Here is a 20,923-nt window from a genome sequence, read left to right on the forward strand (position 1 = left end):
CAGCCAGCAGAGCCATGTAGGCCCAGTGTCCAACACGGTCCAGCAGTCCCATCCAGGACTCGTCCTCCTTTGGCAATCAGCAGAGTCGTGATGTCATGTTGGAACATCAGGCAGGAGCTGTAGTTTGACATGCCAATGGAAGAAAACTTTGGCAGTTGATGTGAGCTCCAAAAACAGGTGTGTTCTGAAGCAGGTGGTCGCTTTCAGCCCACATATAACAATGTGGTTCAGGCAAATGGTCATCTTAGGTGAACCACAATTTTCAAGTTGTCTTTCGGAGGTGCATGCCATTTTAATTTCATTTTGAGCCAGCCAAATTTACTGACAATAATCTCCAGCAATTTTTCCAAAAGCCTCTTTTTTGATTAGCCTGTTTTCGACACACTGGATCGAGCAGAAGCATTTTAAAAACATAGAATTAACACATTATAACTGACAATGTAATCAATATCCCGATTATGTCCTACCTTATAACAATTTACATTGGTTCACAAGTTCCCTAGAACATTTGAAAGATTATATTTCATGTGTAACACCCAAACAAAACATTAAATCAGGGGTGTACATGTTTTTTTGTTTTTTTAGCATAACCAAAAGTACATATGAATGTATTCAATAAATCTTCAAAATTGTTTTTCTCTTTTTTCTTACAAAACAAAAAAATACCCAAAATTCTATCACCCAGAATCTCAAATCTTATCATGTATTTTCATCAACATTTGCACAATAAGGTGAGAAGGAAATCAGTCTTACTGTAACTTTTTAAATACTTCGTCTTCTTTCATCAACCTTACTTTCATATGTTACTTCCAAAATATCTCATGTAATTCAGATGCTCAATTTTTCCAAAAGTTTTTTCCCAAATCAAATCAAAGCAAAAATCCAAAATTAACCATTTATGTATTTTTATCATAATTATCACAGATTGCCTTTGTATCAATTCCCAACAAAACCCGTCTGTATATGTTTCACATTACTTTCAGTACATAATTCCTTGAAATCATCATTACGTCCCTTTTTCTTTATTTTATAACAAATAAAACAAAATAATAATAATAGGCCTCAATTTTTCCATCCTTAACAATTTTCTTTCACACTATTTTCCTGATCTCACATTCATTTTTTACAAAATCTGTTGCCAAGATCTGTATTTTTCTCCTCTCCTTTTTATTAATATCAACCATTTTCTCTCGCCATGGAATTCATATAAATAATCCTAAGAGTTCTGTGAAACATCTCCATCTTTAAAACTTAGCCAATTATTTTAAACCACATGTTTTCCCCAAAAAATAACAAGTCACATTCTTTGTATATTGCCAACATTGTTCATCGTTTAAGCATCATCCAGAACTAAATTTTTATAAACCATCAACTTGTAGATGCATTTATTTATATCCCATTAACCCAAGAACTCTCAGTTGCTTGGTTATATTTTAGTAATGTCATATATCCATATTTCTTTTCCAAAATGTTCCTGACATACACATTAACCCCACTAGATCTCAAGTAACCTCCAATTCCAGAAATCCGTCACAGTCCAAATTTTCAAAGGACAGATAGCAGTTTTCTATATACCTATGGAACACGTGCACGAATATGTAACAGGTGCATGCCCCCAGGGGCACTGTTTCTTTCCTTTTTTATTCACCTTCTACATATCCACACCACTTACTAAAAAAATACTATAAAACACATAATTCTGCTCTCCCTTCATTGAGGCCATGTTTTCCTTCTGGTTCAAGATTACTCATTTTATTCAATTAATTGGAGCATCCCTTCATAATTTTTTTTATGAATTGTGATAAACTGATCATTTGAACACAGATTGAACAAAATTAATCGAACAAAACACTTCCATTAACTCGACATTCTTTTCACAGCACAAAGTTCACTTGGACATCATTTTCCTGGATACTCCCTCTTTTTTTCTTTTTTTACAAGAAAAATAACCTAGTTTTATCATCAGATTTACAATTTTCATATTTCCACTTTCACTAGTGAATACAAATGGCACCGGTATGTAGATGTCGCAAGTTATCAAAATGTATGGTGTTGGGATATATATATATCATCCACTGGATCGTAATTTCAACCGTGCTGCTCCACTTGTAACCCAAATATTTTCTATTAAATAAATAAAATGAATTTTATGAATCTTCTCATTATTCGAAAGTTTACAAAATGTCCCAAATCTGTATGTTATTTTCTACTGTGGTTATATTAAACCATTATTTTACAAAATCCAACTTTCAATAACCTGAAAAATGCTTTGCTGGACCCATGCAAGATAAATCACAAATTTTGCAAACTTCCCAAAGACATATCTTTCATTGTCTTTGAATTGGTGAACACACGCGTTTCGTACTTCCACTTTATGTCAGGAACCATTTAGAATGGTGAAAATGAATTTCATAATAGACTTACCTCAGCCTCTAAAAGTATTTCCTACAATTTTCACGACTTAGAGTTCGAAATAGCAAACCAATCCTTTTTGGGGCTAAAACTATCCTCAAATTCATTACATTTATACCCTCCTTTTCCAACCTTGTACACCTGGCATCACTATCTCTTTAGATGACTACTGTTTGCATCCTTGGGAAACGACTACATAATTCATCCCAACCAAAAGGAACTACCTCCAATGTGTACATTTCCATTCTCACTAGAATTTGGCATCTCATCTGTATACATTTCTAATAATTACTCATTTGCTATATGAATGAGCTCTTGTGTGGGCTAAATGCAGAGGAGTATTAATTATGTGTTATCATTTCTTGTGTTATTAATTCAGCAAATCTTTACCCAGAACCCATTCCCCAGTACATATCAAAATATTACCGTTCTCAGGGAGCATTATCAAATTTCTTTTCACAAGTCATCCGGCTCATCTTAGTGAGCTCTTGTCCATTATCACATCTGTCTTTGTTTACTAAACATACCATCCCACTGTGAGGCAGCTACACCGTCACTTTACATAAACCCATGCTTTATATACATTTGTTTGCGTCGGAATTCCTTATCATTATCATTATTATATCAGGGTGGGTGTCATTCAACCAGGAACCATTTATTAGACGTAAGTATGGAATGTCATATGCCAAGTCGCAAGGCCCCCCCCCCCCCCCACCACCCCCCGCCCCCTATCTGGGGGGAGGGGGTGGTTGTTAAATATGGTGAACTCACATGGCACTCGCAACGGGACTAATTATTAGAAATGTCAGCTTATTTTACATCCTCTGTTACTGTAATATCATATTTAATGTCTTATTCCATCTCAGGTATTAGCCAAAAGTATGCGCTGTAACTGCATACAAAACACATATTGTTGGTGGGTATTCGATAAAAGTTCATATACCACATTACCCTTTACAACTATTAGTTCAATAGACAAAATTTCCTTTCTCATGAATGCACCTTTATATATAAAAATAATAATTTTAACCCCATAAGAATGCCTCGTATGCAGAGATATCTGGAACCGTTATCATATTCAATTTATTTTTCCAATGACTGCACAGTGCACATCCAAACCTAGATATTTTGAGTTTCGTAACTTTTAATACCCCAAATTTTCCATTCTTTCCCTCCCTGATCCTTAGATATAGGGATGGGTTCTTTTTAGGATCATGTTGCATAGAGCATTTTCTTTCCCCCAAACTGTGAACATTAAACTACACCATTACCTCTGCCATCCAACAATGAACATTTGGTAATTACTGTTACACCAACACCTAAAATATAATTATCTTTGTACTACCACCAATTCCAAATTTACCAGAATTAATCACCACCAAATGCATCACTACCAATTGTAGTGATGTGTAAATACCAATTTTGCCAGAATTGGGACACTACATCCATGGCGCAAACATCGCAATTTCCATCTGTCTACACCATGTCACAACTCTAACCTCTGATGTCTATCGGTCTCCTTCCACATTGATACTGTCCACCAGATTACACCCCAATTTGTCCATAAACCTTTGAGACACATACAACCTGTCCAAAGTTTCACAGTGAGGTGGGGTGCAGATCAATTCTGAAATAACAGAGGGTTTTGTCTGAAATTCGTCTCATGAAAACCCATCCAAGAGTCCAGTGTAACAGACAGACAAACACATAGACACGCAGAAGACACCAGGGTCCCATCAAACTAGCTTGTCCCCAGATCCACAAAATGAAACATGTAACTTACTCAATGGCGCAATGTCCCTTCATTGCTCAAATGCTCAATGGCGCAATGCAATGGCTCAAATGGGGTTTTGGCGCATTTCCGGCCCAGCCATTAACGGGGATTGTGGTCACCGGTGTTTGTGTGGATTTGCCCCTTCACCCCTTAAGATCGTTGTCTTTGGGTTCGGTTGTTATTTGGAGTTAGGACTCGAATGACCCTAGGACTCGTGTGAGCGCCATATTGGATCAAAGAAAAACATTGTTCAAAAACAGAAGAGTTGGCTCGCAACAAGTTGACTGCGCAGGATGCTTTGCAGCAAAAGGACCGAACCACAGCTCTCCACCTTTTCCTATGTTGGACGAGATTGTTGTGCTTCTTCCATAAAAATTCCATCTTCAATTAGATCAATCTCCACTTCCATCTGGTTCTTGGTCTATCCACTTTGGTAAATTATTTTCACTCGTCTTTCCTCCTCCGTTATTTCAATACATTTACGCCATTTCAGTTTCATATTACCTATTCTCACATATTACCTATCACATTTCATATTACCCATATTACCTATCACTCGACTTCCGGTACCTCGGGCGAGTGAGGCGTGCTTCGAGCTCTCCACGGCATCGAAGTTTGAGTGTTTTCCCATTCTTGTCTTTGTCAAATTTCCACTGGTTATTTTGCTGTGTACGTGTTATTGTGTGTTTCTAGTTGGTGTTGGTTTGTGGTTCGTGCAAACCTGTGTGTAGTTAATCGTTTTCTGAGTCGTACCTCGTGCGCGGCCTGGTGACTTGGGGCTTCCCTCCCCCCTTCGGTGTTTTGTCGGTTTGGGTTATTTCCTTCGCTGTATTGCTTGTTTCTTTTATTTTGTTTTCTCCCCCTCACCTCACCTCCCGAGACAAAGAATTATATATTGATTCTTTCTCTCCTCCCGGACACGTGCTTGTTCGCTCTCCTCCTCGTCTCGGCTTGTGCCCCGCCCCCTGTATCTCGTTTTCTTCCGCCTCTGCTCCTGCCTTCTCAAATCCACGTTCTCGCTTGGAGACTTTTCCCGGATTGTTTTTTTTTTTCATGGTTCTGTTTGGATATTGTTGGAATATGTTTAAACCTCAGCCGTGATGCTTACGCCGCCCCCCCCCCCCCCCCCAGAATTTACATGTTTTAAACGTTTCCCAGTGTGTACCCTGGTCAGAATAGGTACACAGTATCCCTGCGTGTCGTAAGAGAGGACTAAGAGGGTTGGCGTCAGGAAGGGCATCCGGCCATGAAAACATTGCCTCGAAAAGAGAACCATGACAATCACAAGTACATATGGGCAGGGTGCAGCCCGAAGTGGAGATCGGTTTCTGAGGTTTGGGACATGAATGTAGGGACAATGACAGGGAGATCAGGAGAAGTGGTGGAAGTATTGGTCAGAAGAAGAGTGGACATATGTTGTGTGCAAGAGACGAGATGGAAGGGAAGCGGTGTGAGAATGGTGAAGGGTAGGCAGGGACAGAAATACAAGTTTGTGTGGCAAGGGTGCCCGGAGGGCGTGAATGGTGTTGGTGTCCTGTTTTCTGAGGAGTTTGTAGACGGTGTGGTGAGTGTGACTAGAGTGAGTGATAGGTTGATGATGGTGAAAATGATGATTGGAAAGCTCTTGGTGAACGTCATCTCGGGATATGCTCCGCAGGTTGGTCGAAGCGATGAAGAGAAGGACAAGTTCTGGTGTGCGATAGAGAAGCTGATGGAAAACGTGAAAGATGAGGAAGTTGTTGTGGTGGGAGGAGACCTAAATGGACATGTGGGAAGGAGTATGGACGGTTTTGAGGGAGTTCATGGGGGTTACGGCTATGGTGTGAGAAATGGAGAAGGAGAAAGGATTTTGGAGTTTGCTGATGGAGCTGATTTGTTGATTTGTAATACTCAGTTCCAGAAAGAGGACAATAAGCTTGTTACATACACGTCAGGTGGGTCGACGACAACCGTTGACTACCTGATGGTGCGTAGGCGAGATAGGGGGCACCTCCGGGACACAAAGGTGATCCCGGGGGAGGAGGCTGTTTCACAGCACCACTTGGTTGTCTGCGACATAAGGGTGAAAGGTGCGAGGAGAGCTCGGCGGGTGAAGTACCAACCGAGAATGAAGGTGTGGAGGTTGAAAGAGGTGACAGTAAGGGAGGCATTAAAAGAGAGGCTGAGTAGGGTAGAGGATGATGTGGTTGAGCTTGAAAGTGGTTGGATGTCAATGAAAGCTAGTCTGTTGGGATCCGTTGGTGAGGTATGTGGATGGACAAAAGGACCTCCGAGGCACTCGGAAACATGGTGGTGGGATGATGAAGTTGGAAAGAGGATTGACGAGAAGAGGAAGAAGTTCAAAGAGTGGCAGAAGGCGAAGGGTACGGGAGCAGAAACAGCAGAGCATGAAAGTTATAAGGCAGCCAGGAAGGCTGCAAAGAAAGAGGTAGCAAAGGCGCAGGAGGCATGTAGGAAAATGTTCGGAGAACGCTTGGATTCGGAAGAGGGTCAGAAAGCAGTATTCAGGATTGCAAAGCACATAGCGAAAGAGAGGTGTGATGTGATGGGGGTGAGTTGCTTGAAGGATGAAGTGGGACAAATCGTTGTCGACCCAGATGGAATTAAAGGAAGATGGAAAAGATATATGGAAATGCTGTTGAATACAGAGAATGAATGGGATGGCAACATAGAGAGTAACCCAGTTTTAGGACCGGCAGAGAAGATAACTGAGAAGGAAGTTGAGGAAGTGATAAAAGCAATGAAGAGTGGAAAAGCGGGAGGGCCGACGGGAGTTGTGGGAGATATGTTGAAGGCAGCAGGAAGTTGGGGTGTGAAGAGAATGACAGAGATCTGTAATCTGGTGGTGAAAGAAGGCCGCATTCCAGTGGATTGGGAACTGAGTACCCTCATCCCTCTATACAAGGGGAAAGGTGACCCTCTGGAGTGTGGATCGTACCGAGCGATAAAGTTATTGGAGCATGGAATGAAGGTATTGGAAAGGGTGTTGGAAAGGAGGATAAGGAAGAAAGTGAAGATCGACGAAATGCAGTTTGGATTTATGCCAGGAAGAGGAACGACAGATGCGCTTTTCATTGTGAGGCAGTTGCAGGAGAAGTACATGGATAAGAGGAAGAAGTTGTTTTTTGGGTTTGTTGATCTGGAGAAAGCATTCGATAGGGTTCCACGCAAAGTATTGACATGGGCATTGAGGAAGTTAGGAGTGGAGGAATGGTTGATCAGAGTAGTGATGGCAATGTACAAAAGAGCACGCACAGCTGTAAGGAGGAAGGATGGGAACAGTGGTGAGCTTGAGGTGAAGGTGGGAGTGCATCAGGGGTCGGTACTGAGTCCACTACTATTTGTAGCTGTGATGGAGGTGCTGGCTCAGAACGTAAAGGAGGGTTTACCATGGGAGTTGTTGTATGCAGATGATCTGGTGTTGATTGCGGAAAGTATGGATGGACTGAAGGAAAAGATGAACAAGTGGAAGGAATGTATGGAGACAAAAGGTCTGAAGGTGAATATCGGAAAGACAAAGGTGATGGCAAGTGGTAAAGCATGTGGTGAGGTGGAAAGAACTGGGAAGTGGCCGTGTGCTGTGTGCAGGAAGGGTGTCGGAGTGAACTCCATTCAATGTACAATGTGTGCTGAGTTGGTTCATCAAAAATGTAGTGGTCTGAGAGGGTCATTTACCAGTGTGGCAGCTACATTCAAATGTAAGGTGTGTGCAGAGGGAGCTGCAGATGGAGGAAATGTTGAGTTGGATCTTGGAGACGGCGTGAAGCTGGAAGGTGTGAAAACATTTTCCTACCTCGGAGACATGCTGAATGGAGAAGGTGGATCAGACTCGGCAACGGTTGCTCGAGTGAGATGTGCATGGAAGAAGTTTCGGGAACTGAGTGGCGTGCTGATGAGGAGAGTGTCGCTGAAGCTGAAGGGAAAGGTGTATGCTGCATGTGTGAGAAGTGTTATGATTTATGGGAGCGAGACATGGGTAATGAACGTAAAGCAGCAACGAAGGCTGGAAAGGGTGGAAATGCGAATGGTTCGATGGATGTGCGGAGTATCGTTGAGAGAGAGGAAGACAAATGATGAATTGCGAAAGATGATGGGAATATTGCCTGTGATTGATGCTGTGAAGAGGAACAGGTTGAGATGGTTTGGTCATGTATTGAGGAAGGATGAAAGTGACTGGTTGAGAAGAGTGATGGAAGTTAATGTAGAAGGAAGTAGAGGACGGGGAAGACCGAGAAAGACTTGGCTAAAGATGGTGGAAGAAGAAATGCGGGCAAGGGGGTTAACAAGGAGAGATGCAGAAAATAGGGCAAAATGGAGAAGATTGTCATGGGGACTGCAAGGCTAACCCCCGCTCTAGCAGGGAAAATGGCCTTAAAATGCATGTTGTTGTGTTGTTGTTGTAACTTACTCAATGAATGCAATTGTCATCCCAATTTTCATTCTCTGTGCAAATTAAAGCACTCTGGACAATTTGCAGCCAATGTCAACAACTGAAGTTGTTTCTCTGACTCCAGGCAGTTACATGCAGTTACATACATCCCTGCTTACATCACACAAGACAACAGGTAATCCGCTATCAACAGACACCACACCACACAAACCTTTGGCAATGCAACAACCGAACTCCCAAGACAACAACAACAAAACATCCAATCCACCTTAATGGCTCACCTCGCAGCTCATTATGTGTCCCTGTCTATCTCTTCTTGCATCTACACTGTTCACAGCAAGTCCAATTCATCCTTTAAGTCACATGTACCCAGAGTATATGCAACAACCACTCAAACCTAATCCAGCTACACATACCGGTTTCCCCAAAACTCACAGAGCAGTCCAAATCCAGACCAGTCATGCATTTACATGTAAATATTAGGTATTATAGTATCTAAAATTAAACAAATGGTCGACTTGCAGCTCATAGATGAAAAGCTTGTATCTTTAAGATTGATCTAAGCTTCCAACATTTCAAATCGTCACTTGAAACGTCAGCCTATATAAAAAATACTTGCTCATTTCTGGAATCGCACGTTCAACCTTTTGTGTCATGACACAATATCTATTTAAAATAAATATTTTCCATTTATACATTCATAGAAATGTTAGCGTCGATCACAATCCGCGTGGATTGTAGCTGTCAGCTCGTCTGCAAACATCAATCACGTCGAATGTATTTCACACATATACATTCTCATTTACCCATGACTTACACACCATTTTCAAAGCACACCATTTTCACCATTACTGTTGAAACCACTCTTCCTATGACAATTCAAGACACACACGCAATTACTTACAACAATGCAACCAATGCCGTGCAAACAATTCCACGAATCACAAATCTCTGACCAATAATACACATACCAGAACCAGTAAATCACATAACCAAAAACGCCAACTGTAAACCCAACCAGAATTTGTACATTTCCAAATGAAACTCAAATCAAGAAATCAACACAAATCCTTATAACCTTCAATCAACACAAAATTAAATCAAACAATTCAAAAACAGATCGGATCAGCGATCACAAATCACTTTTCCAACCAACACAAATCAAATCCGATTCCAGGAATCAAATCATTAAATACACCTTTAGGAAGAAGTCAAATCAAGACAACAGAAAACCACAATCCACAATCAATTCAGGTCTAAAAGCAGAAATCGAAAAACAGATGAAGGAACAACCAACAACAATTAAAGCAACAATTCATTCAAAGCCACAATTATTTCAACACCAATGCACCAGATAAATCATACCAGATAAATCAACTCAGGAAAAATGCAATTTACCATGCACACAACACGATTTTATGCCCTTTAGCAGTTCACTGACACCAAGTCCAGCTCGATATCGGCAACAAAGCTTAAAAACACAACTGTCACCTTACTGTGACAAATAAGCAACCAACTTACTTCACACTAAACCAAATAATTGTTCATCACCCCTTCTTCTGCAGCAAGAGTAAGTGAGTGAAACAGTTAAGAACCACCGCGACAAAATGCGGACACCTGTGTTTTGACAAAACACACCTGGGGTATTTCATGCGATAGAGCATCCGGTGTACCCGCTAACCGAATCTTTAAATGGCCAGAACACACACCAAATCACACACCAAATCGCACACCTTTAGAGTTGTTTCACTCATTTTCAGAGCCCGGTGAACTCGAAACCGAATCAGATCTAACCAGATCACACACACTGAACATTACACCTCCACCTGCTAGAGGGTTTTACACCTGTACATAATACACCTGTACATAATAAAGCAAACAAGCAAACAGGTAAACACACACTTTAAACAATACATGGTCATTTAAATCAGAAATTGATTCTTTTCATACGTCACCAGACGATTTGGAGTGAGAAGAAAGAGATTGCAGTTTGTGCGAGGTGAAGACAACTCCACAGGGCACAGAATTTGTCCTTTACCTTCGAATTTCTCTTTGCATTTACCTCCGTGCACTTTCCTGCTTTCTTGTCACTCCAGATTGCTCCAGCGTTAGTATCCTGTCACGGTCGCCATTACTGTTGTGGAACTTTTAAATAGCCTTTGAATTGATTTGATAAGACACAAGAGAATTAAATGTCCACATTCGTCTCAGAAGACAATCAAAGATTTAATGACATGGGAATACTTGATTCACTTCCACCAAAGGTATTTACAGAATACACTGCCATTTGAGTTACACATACACGAATAAAACGAAATCACTACGCTACATTCGACACAGATCAACACTACATTTAATACATCACAAGTGAACCAAGAACTCCACGAGGGTGCCGTGGCATAGCTTTTTATATAGTCAGAGATCAAAGAGCGGGGTCAGGTAAGGTTCAAGAAAGATAACAGGCATTTCGTGTCTTCAACTCGTTGGGTCAGCTCTTTTTCTTTCTTCATATGCAACTCTCCCAGCCATAAAATGTCAAATCATGGAGAAAACAGAGATTTCTAACATCTTACAAAATAAACAAAGCCTTCTGTTTCTAATAGATAAATATGCCTTCGCGTGACTGAGGAGATCGGTTGCTTCTCAATCTCTAAGAGAAAAACAGGGTCGGACAAAGTTCGAATATACATCATTCTTATAAGTTCTATGTATTAAATCTTTTTAATACATATGTGTATATAGGTGTCATATGAAAAGTCGTATCGTATAAAAATATACTATATATGCAATACCAGGCTAACCAAGGACTATATCTCTCTATTCTTTAATCGAACTTACTTTGCTGCGTGGTTATAAAACGAGATAGGCATCACAGCTTGGGTTGAATGTCTGCCTCTAATGCGAGCCTATTGAATTGTTATATAGTTCATGGAATGCAGTTAACACCGATTAATATATATATATTCATTAAGTTTACGTATTTTCAATGGCAAAGTCGAGGCTCAGGTAAATCTACTTGATTTACACAAATTACGTACACAAATTAATTTTCTTCTTCTACACTGCATTCGGTCATTCAACATGCCCATGCTCCTCCGTGTGCAAGGTCTTTGCAATTGCAAAAGTGTGCATAAAGTGCACGTTTCTGTTCCACGATCCTCTGCAGCATATGCAAAGTGGAGTTCCAACGAGTTGGATTATGCCATGTGTGGGCAGGGAGGCTGAGCTGCTCCTGAATAGCCCTCAATCCCTGTTTGGCCAATACATAGTGGCTGAAATGGGTTTCGCATCTTTTCAGCACTGCAATGATGTCCTCTACTGCTCTCTGACTGGAGAGGCCATCATTAACCACTAGCTGTAGTGTGTGGGCACTGCAACTCAAGTCTGACAGTTTATCCAGTCTCATCCCTTTGACCATGTTTGCTCCACCATCCCGAAGGACAAGCATCACACTGTGCTGATGCCCCAGTGTTCCAGCATGGTCAGAAACATCGGACTGATGTCGTGTCCAGTTTGAGACTCCTGCATTGCCTTCACATTCAGCACCACCTGTGTCCTATTTCACTCATTGTCAATGATATGTTCTCTCAGACCCAGGGACTCATTTGTTCCTAAATATCACTTTGTTTATTTGCATAGTTTTTTTTTTGTTACAATTAGGACAAGATCACCCCCCAAAATGTATATTTTGACATCAGTTTCAAAATTGCCCTTGGGAGCATGTCCCTGGACACCCCTACAAAGGAGTACTTTACTTTTTTTTTTTAACTTCTGCAGCTTCATCCATGCTACAGCCATGGGTCCTACAACAGCCAGAGGGAAAGGTCAGTGCAAGGAGGTAAAGCAAAGTCTCAGGGAGAGAGAATAAATAAAGAAAACCACTCTGGTGAAACAAATGGTGCCACCTCATGTACACACCGGCTGGGGAGAACTAGTGTGCATTTGAGTGCTGGAGAGTTATTGGGGTATGGTGTGGGTGAATGGGCTAAGGGGCATAGAGAGGGGTTGGCCCACCCTTCCACTTTCCTATTTTGACATGGCAGCTAATTTCCGGTGCAAAACTCACAAAAATGCTCAGAATTCGTAGTCTTGTTTTGTTTCGCAAGTCTTAAATGGAGATGCCACCTGAATTGTATGAGCCTGGTGCTCATGCAGATGGTGCTTGAGCGCTATCAAAATGTACCCTGGCATCCATCTATTGCTATACAACAGGTTGGAATGTATGCTGTTGACTGACAAACTTTACATGAATACTGATACCAGTATCTCAATTTTCCGTTTTTTCAAAGAATAAATGAGGTTAATCACAATATCAGCCTCTCTAATTATTTTAATGTGAGTTTGCTTACGCAGTGTTTCTAGCAAAAACGTGGCCTTCAGATTGGTTGCCTGTGGTTCTGTTTTGCTGCAGTTGTTGGTGAGAAACACCTGTTTGGGTGAGGAAATCTTGTCTTGAGAAATGTATGAAATTTTAACCTTGTATGGCTAATTAATGTAGATGGATAATTAATCAGGTGTGTCACTGAAAAATCAATTGCCCAGGTGCCTTGATGCCATGCTTGAGTTTCCGTTTTATTTCCTCTGTAGTGTCGAGCACTGCCCAGCGCTTTCAAGAGACTTACTTTGTGTTTGCTTTAACACCTCAACAAGTAACACAGATCGGCAGTTCCAGGTAAGACAGGTTGTTGTGTAATAAGTTCCATTTGCTATTATTTACTGTCTTTGCTGTTATTTACTGTTATGCAATGTTCGATCAGACTTGGTAGTTTAATGGTTGTAGTACCCGGTTTGAGTGTGGGAGGAGGTCTGCGGTTAAAACCCCGGCCGAGTCGTACCATAGACTTAAAAAGACACGCTGCTTCCTTGCTTGACGTTGAGCATTTAGATTGATAAAGTACAGAGATAGAGGCCTTTCAATAGTGCTGACTAGCCTGGTTTATGAAACTTATTTTCTGATTTTCCCTGGAAAGACTACTGCTTCTCCTCGGGCGATGCTTCTATCTCTGCTGATCGTATAGCTGACGTTATTGTTGCAGGAATGGAGGCTTGTATCCCCTTCTCTTTCACGTCTTATCTCTCCTACCAACTCTTGGTTCAACCATTCCTGCTCTGCGGCCATTCGTGCAAGGGACGCGGTATACCGGACATGGAAAACGCTTCTTCTTCCGACTCGCATTCAGCTTTCATATTTGCTATAAATCATTGCAAACATGTTATTCGTGAGGCAAAGCATTCCATTATCAAAAAGGAATGTGACACTCTCATCTTCTTCCATGAATAGATCTTTCTGGTCTTTAGCTGAAAGTGTCTCCAACAATTTCGGTCGCTCTTCCTTTCCTCCGCTTTTCCGTTCCAATGACACTATTGCTGTCTCTCCAATGATAAATCGACTCTTTCTTTTGGTTCTCTTTTCTCCTCTAATTCCACAATGAATGACTCTAACATTCCATCTCCCCTTGATGCACTCGTTACCAATCCTATACCTCTCCCTATAATCTTTTTTTCATGCACTCAAAAAAGTACGCCTCTCTCTGGACCCAAGCAAGGCGTACGGATAAGATGTTATTCCTCCTCATGTCTTGAAGGAGTGTGCTTCAGAACTTGCACCCAGGCTTGCTCATTTGTTTTGTTTTTGTTTACTTCCTCAAAAACTCAGACTATTCTGGATTCACTTTTCTATCAATGCAGTTCTTTGATTTAAGGCTCGATGAGGACAAAACAGTCTGTGATTCGAGCCTTCAACATGAAAAAAAATAAAATAAATTCTTGTACGTTGACATCCATGGGGATGAAGTCATTCCTGCTTTGGAAATGACCCACTGTTTGCGGTGAGGAAAGTGGTGCCATTGTTGTGACGTAGCCGGCACCCAAAGAACCCTGGGAAGTGAGGCACCTTCCCCCAAGCTCAGTGGCTGTTTGTCTCATCTAACAGTCTTGTGTTGTCTCTTGTGTATTCGTCTATGTCCACGTTTGTGTGTGGCAGCTCAACTGCGAGCCTTAGGATCATGTAAAAAAAACAACTATATCTTGAATGTTTTTAAGACTGTAATTTTATTTATCTCGTATTATTATTATTGCTCTGTTGGGTAGGGGGGAGGTGGTTGTTGTGGGAGGGGTTGCAGGGAGGATGGCCGAGAGGTATACACACTCGCCTCTAAACTGTCTAGGCTGCGTTTTAATTTCGACCCCAACTATAAACTGTCATTCCGGTGTTTCACAGGCCGAGTGATTCGTCAACGTGTTTGTGCACCGTCTCTCGGATGGATTTTAAACTGGGCTCCCATCTGCCGTCATTAGTTGGTGGACTTTAAAGATCCCACATTGTCCTTCATGAAGAGTAGGTGAGCTATCGCCGGCACCCTGAACAAATTACAAATTTATCTTTTAACTACTACGTTGAGCTTCAGGCCTGCCTAGCCAGTTCGTGAAAGACTTGGGCCGAATAGCTTCTCTTTGCCAACCACACAAACGTGGAAGTCATTGGATCTTTAACGGCCACCAACTAATGCTGGCAAATGGGGCACCCAATTTAATGTATGTTCGAGGGAGGTAAGGTGTCAGAGATTTCCGTTTAGAGCCACACGTTGACTACGACCGGAGCGGAAGTCGACGCACACATTAATGAATCATTTTGCCTGTGAAAAACAAAGATTGCAGTTTACAGCTGGGTCGGGATTCGAACCCAGGCTGGACAGCTTAGAGATGCGTGCATACCTGTAGACTATCTGCCATAAATCATTTTTGTCCCCGGTCCCTCCGACAAAGTCAGGGGGGGGACATTCAAATGAGCTCCATCCGACTGACCGATCATCCATCCATGTACTTTAGGAACTCCAGCCTGGACAGGAAGGGGAGATGAGAGATTTCCATTTAGAGCCACACGTTCACTACGACCGGAGAGGAAGTCCGCGAGCCATGCATAGAGGTTTCCATGGATACCAAAAAAGGATGGTTTGGTGAAAAGAGCGGGGTGCCAGACCGTATCGAAGGCACGATATATGTCAAGGGAGACAGCTCTGATTTCCTGTTTGGCATTGAGGACCTCCATCCATTGTTGAGATGGCAGAAGCAGCATGTCCATTGTCCAGAGTAGTGTGACCTGGTCTGAATCCAAATTGATAATCAGAGATCAAGCCATTCGAGAAGAGGAAGGATTTGATATCCAAAGCGATGATTGATTCCATGACCTTGCTGATTATTGGGAGCAGGTTGATTGGTCTGTAGTTGCAAGAATCGGTTTTTGCACCGTTTTTGTGTAAAGCGGTAATGTTGGATGATTTCCAAGCTGATGGCAGATGACCTTGAACAAAACAGAGTTGCAGAATTTCCATCTGGTCCAGTTGCTGAATCGGAGTCGAGGTTTGACAGAAACTTATCCACCTTGTCGGGAGAGAATGACACAGAGTCCTGGAGCAGCTGGGTTCGATTGGGTACGGTGGGTACAGAAAGAGAGATGGGTTTGGGACACAAGATTTTGAGGCAAACACAGAGTTGAGGCATTCAGCTTTTTCACGTGCAGTGTCAGCTGTGTAGCTGCTTGAAGTCAGGGAGGGGATGGAGGGGGAACAAACACCAGAAACAGATTTGATCAGATGCCACCTGGATTTGGAGGAGGGAGACATGGGAATAAAGTTGGGAATAATGACGAATTTATGACAAATGGGAATAAAGTTGAAGCATTTTGCAACTTGGAAAAACCCCCTATCCTATAGAGGTATGAATGAAGATGACAGTGCAGAATGAGAACAGTCTTGCTTACATAAGTACACTTGGTTATAAGAATCGCTAATGTTTTTTCAACTTTTCAGATTTCATTCCAGATTTCGATACTTATTTTGTTTATAGGATCCGATCCTCAAATCCGAATCCAGATTTTGATTATATGCTTTAATTAGTCCTTGACAATAGAGAGTGTTTCCAAGCCAAGGAACGACTGAATAGGCCGAAACAAAATCGCGGCTTAATAACCCAGCGATTTGGCGGACCCGAGTGGAAGGAGGGCCTGAGAAAGATGAGGACCGGTGGCGATGACTCGCGCATGCACGCGGACATCCACATACACATGCACGATTATGGTTTCTACACATGCTTGGTGCATGTTTTGTTTTTGGTTTTGCTTTGACATGTTTTGCTTTGTTTTGTGTGACTTTTTATGTGACGTTTTGTGTGACGACATATGCTCTGTGTTGTATGCACACATTGTTTTTTCTGGATTCGGATTTGTACAGTGGGATGTTGTGTACACGTACACGCATATATCCACATACACACATGCTTTGTTTGTGTGTAAAGTTTTCATGCGTTATATACACGTTTACACATTGTGCACATGTTGTATTGCATACACACATGTTATATTGACATGTTGTACAGTGGGATGTTGTGTAAATGCGTCTTGTGCGTGAAATATCGCACACACACACCATACATGCACCATACAATTCCATACATGCACCATACATGCACCATACATGCACCATACATGCACCATACATACACCATACATACACCATACACACACACACGCATGCACGCATGCATGCAAGCATGCATGCATGCATACGTACATACGCACGCACATACACGCTCACACACGCACAGACGCACATTTATGGAGGTGGATACATTGAGACCTGGTGGATCTCTGTTCCATCTCCTGAGGCCCACCCACCACCCATGTCTGGGGATAGCATGCAAAAACAACTTGCATGCACACATGCACACGCACACGCATGCACACACTCATGATACTCCCCCCTCCCCCATTACCCCCTGCCCCTCCTTCCCACCCCTGGCCCCCTCATCACCCTCTTGCTTCTGTGTGATTGCCAAGCAGGTCGGCCAAGACCCCTGGGATACCAATGTATCGATATTAAGTGTATGCTTACCTGTAATTGCATGAAAGTTTTCTAAATTCTTTATCATTTCATGTTTTTAACGACCTTTATTTGATGACTGAAGTGATTATCAGGTGTGTTTGCAAGTGTTATCTAATCTTTTTTTCTTTTCTTTTTTCTATAGGGATATGCTTCCTGGCCAAAAGTATGATTATACCACTCAAGTGCAGCTCAGGTGAGTGTGAATTTTGTTGAGCTTGGAAATACCATGTAGAAGCAAATTGCCTTAAATTTCCATCCCCCTCTCCCCCTCCCTCTTTCAATGAAGAACCACCTGCCAGCCAAATTGACTATTTCAAAGCATCTTTGGGACGGTTCAAATTAAAATTCCCCAGAACATTCAACAATGCCGAGTCTCATCAGAGTGTAGGTTGCAGTACATCTTCAAACCATTGCAGTCTCACTCGCTGAATAGCACAGCCCTGTTTATTGAGGGGACGATTCAAGGTGTAATAGAATCGACCAAAGACTCGGTGTTTCTCTCAGGTCTTGCGGCACACATTGGACTGTGGGGTCAGCTCGCAAACTTGAACTGTACCCAAGGATTTAACAATACAGAGGTTCTGATTTTCTTGTGTAACGCCGGCCTATCTTTACAGTCTTTACGACTGTGGCACTGCCAGAGAGAGAACAATAGAGGCTGCAGTTTGCGAGAACAACTGAGTCAGGAGGATTGCGGAAGTGAAGAGGGTGGATAGAAGTGGGAGGAGAGAGAGGGGTTGGGAAAATGGATGAACTGAGGGAGGTGATTTGTGTGCAGATGAGCTTGATGTAGCTATTCGTATGATGATAATGATGATTGTGTCTTAATGTAGCTTGATGCATCTATCTCTCGCACATGTATCTATTTGCACGATTTGGTTGTGTCGGCACTATCCCACACCTGCTGTCCCACACCTGCGCGCAACCGCAGTGAGGTAATCGTCATCCTGATGAAGCAGCACCTGCATTGAAGGAAGGAATGTTCATAGTCCATTCACTAACGAGCCGTTGGGGGTTTGTGTAGCATACGCTCGTCCACTCAGGCCTTTCACCGTCCCACATGGTTAGGAGTTTGCTACACAGGCAGCTGCCCGCTCAGCCAGCTGAGAATGTAATCCAGGCCTTTTGTTGTGCAGAGGCGCATTCCTTTCTCTTGGGTACTTTTCGAAGTGTTTTGTTGCTTATCTTAGAAGCTTTGCGAGCCATTTTAGGTAACAATCCTTATCTTGATCACACAATACACTTTGTGGTGGCCTGAACACCGCTGTTTCTCGGGGTTTCCATGCACGTGCACCGAGCATTCATATTGTGTGCTTTGTTTCAGATTTTGTTTGTCTGAGACGAGCTGTCCCCAGGAAGACCATTTTCCACCTGCATTGTGTGTGAAGGTCAATGCCAAGCTTTGTCCATTGCCGGTATGATGAACACGGAATGCTAAACAGGTCGTCGGTGTATCCTCATTCAGTCACGATTCATTGCACTCTGAGGTTTTGTAATGAAGTATCATGGCAATATTTTGGATTAATTCTTTTAACCTGTTAAAAGTTTTAAATTAAAATAGATTAACTTAGAATGCCTCTTTTTCCCTCATTCCTCGACTGTACAACTGATGCCTTTCTCAAAGCATTTCACCCCGGCCTTCTCCAACCACCCCAACCACTCTTCCCTTTCCTGCTCATAGCACTAAAGGCTTGCATTTTAGCTCACCTGGACTTTAGTCCGGTGAGCTTTTCCGTGATCGAGCAGTGTCTGTAGATAAGTCATTCAGTCAGTGGATCCGTAAACACTTCAGTCATTATCACTTGAACCAAACACTATTTTGATGAAACTTGGCCACAAGCTTCATGCCTGATGCCTTACGAAGGTGTATAGACCGCATCAAGATCTGCGCTCATTGAGGGGATCAATGGGGAGGGGGGGGTGGGGGGGAGGGTTGACCTGCAAAATCGGTATTTGCTTTCTTCTCGGAAACTACACACACGATTTCGATGAAACTTGACCACAACCTTAATCACCCGTGATGTACCAAAGTTTTGTTCACGGCATTAAAAAAAACATAGGGGCAATACCCCTGGTGCTCACCTGGTAGAATAAACAGTGTACTGCACCGACTAAGGGTATTTTAAACCAATTTTAATGGCTGCTAGAAGACAGGGCAGCATGTCACATCATACTGACATAATTATAAGACTTTAAACAAACAAACAAAAAAATACCTATTTTGGGGGGCAACCCACCCTCCCTCAACCCCATATACCTCCTAAGACCCAAATTTTTCTAATACCTTGAACAAACATTGGTACATCATGGGTGATAAAGGTTGTGGTGAAGTTTCATCCAAATTGCTCGTGTAGTTCCTGAGAAGAAAGCAAATACCTATTTTGGGGGGCAACCCCCCGTAATCCTGTGAAGGGGCAGTTTTTCTTTTTAATGCCGTGGACAAACATTGGTACATCACGGGTGGTGAAGGTTGTGGTCAAGTTTCATCGAAATTGTGTGTGTAGTATTTGAGAAGAAAGAAAATACCGATTTTGTGGGGCAACACCCCCGTAGACCGCCAAAGGGGAAGATTTTTTTTTCATGCCACGAACAAACTTCGGTACATCAAGGGTGGTGAAGGTTGTCAAGTTTCATAAAAATTGTGTGTGTAGTTTCAGAGGAAAAAGCAAATTCCTATTTTGGGGGGTGGGGGGGGGGGCAAACCTGGATCCACTTTGACCCCGGTAAACCCCCTTAGACCCAAATATACTATTACAGACACGGCTAAAGATGTTGCTTGACCGAGCGGAATGGCCGCCGTGTTCGTACAGTTTACCCGATTACCCCGAACGTTGGCCAAATCGCGTCACAGATATTCAATTGGGGAAAACTCTAAAGCGATCGAATGGAAAGAGGAAGAAGAGGACGAAGACGTACAGAAGAGGAACAGGATTTATTATTTATACCACACAAACGAAAAGGAGCAGTCAAGGTTATTTACAGCAGGTGACACAGTGCAAAGATTAGCTTATCTAACTGGCTTACTTAGGCCCAGACAGACCATGGACAAACGGACAAGGCTGACTCACACAGGGATTGATGGCAGGTAGACCGATGGCACAAGGTGCACCTTGGCTCGGGGACAGGATACAGCTCAGTCTTTGGGAGGTCTTTCTTAATGGCAGAGGTCTCTCGGCGCACGGAGGGTGCGTCCTTTCTCCTTCAGCTCTGCGTGCATCTGACGTCACCCTCCTTTCACCGCGCATGCTCAGCCGGGGAGTGACACGCCCTCGGCTGGTTGGCTCCGCCCCACTGGGGCCGGTCCGCCGCTTCCATTGGGTGCGGGGGTTACCGGGCTCCGCCCTTGACGAGGAGCTGACAGGGAGCCCCTATTTGGTAACCCCGTCGAGCACATGTTCGATGGCGGCTCGTTGGGAAGGCCTGGTGCCCTCCCAACACCCCCTACCAACCAAGCTGGAGTGAGGACGC

At 42.7% G+C, this 20,923-nt stretch overlaps 1 protein-coding gene across 14 annotated transcripts in view; it reads left to right on the forward strand.

Moving 5' to 3' along the window:
- LOC137418316 (E3 SUMO-protein ligase PIAS2) overlaps positions 1–20,923 on the forward strand; it is a 200,918-nt gene that overhangs the window by 130,926 nt on the left and 49,069 nt on the right. For all 14 annotated transcript variants that reach the window (XM_068104351.2, XM_068104354.2, XM_078771969.1 and 11 more), the window contains 3 exons: positions 13,164–13,248; positions 17,598–17,648; positions 18,780–18,870. In XM_068104351.2, the coding sequence (XP_067960452.2) occupies positions 13,164–13,248; positions 17,598–17,648; positions 18,780–18,870 (227 nt within the window). The remainder of the gene's footprint in view (positions 1–13,163; positions 13,249–17,597; positions 17,649–18,779; positions 18,871–20,923) is intronic.

This window comes from Myxine glutinosa, chromosome 2 (assembly GCF_964187855.1).
Source record: "Myxine glutinosa chromosome 2, kmMyxGlut1.1, whole genome shotgun sequence".
NCBI lineage: Eukaryota > Metazoa > Chordata > Myxini > Myxiniformes > Myxinidae > Myxine > Myxine glutinosa.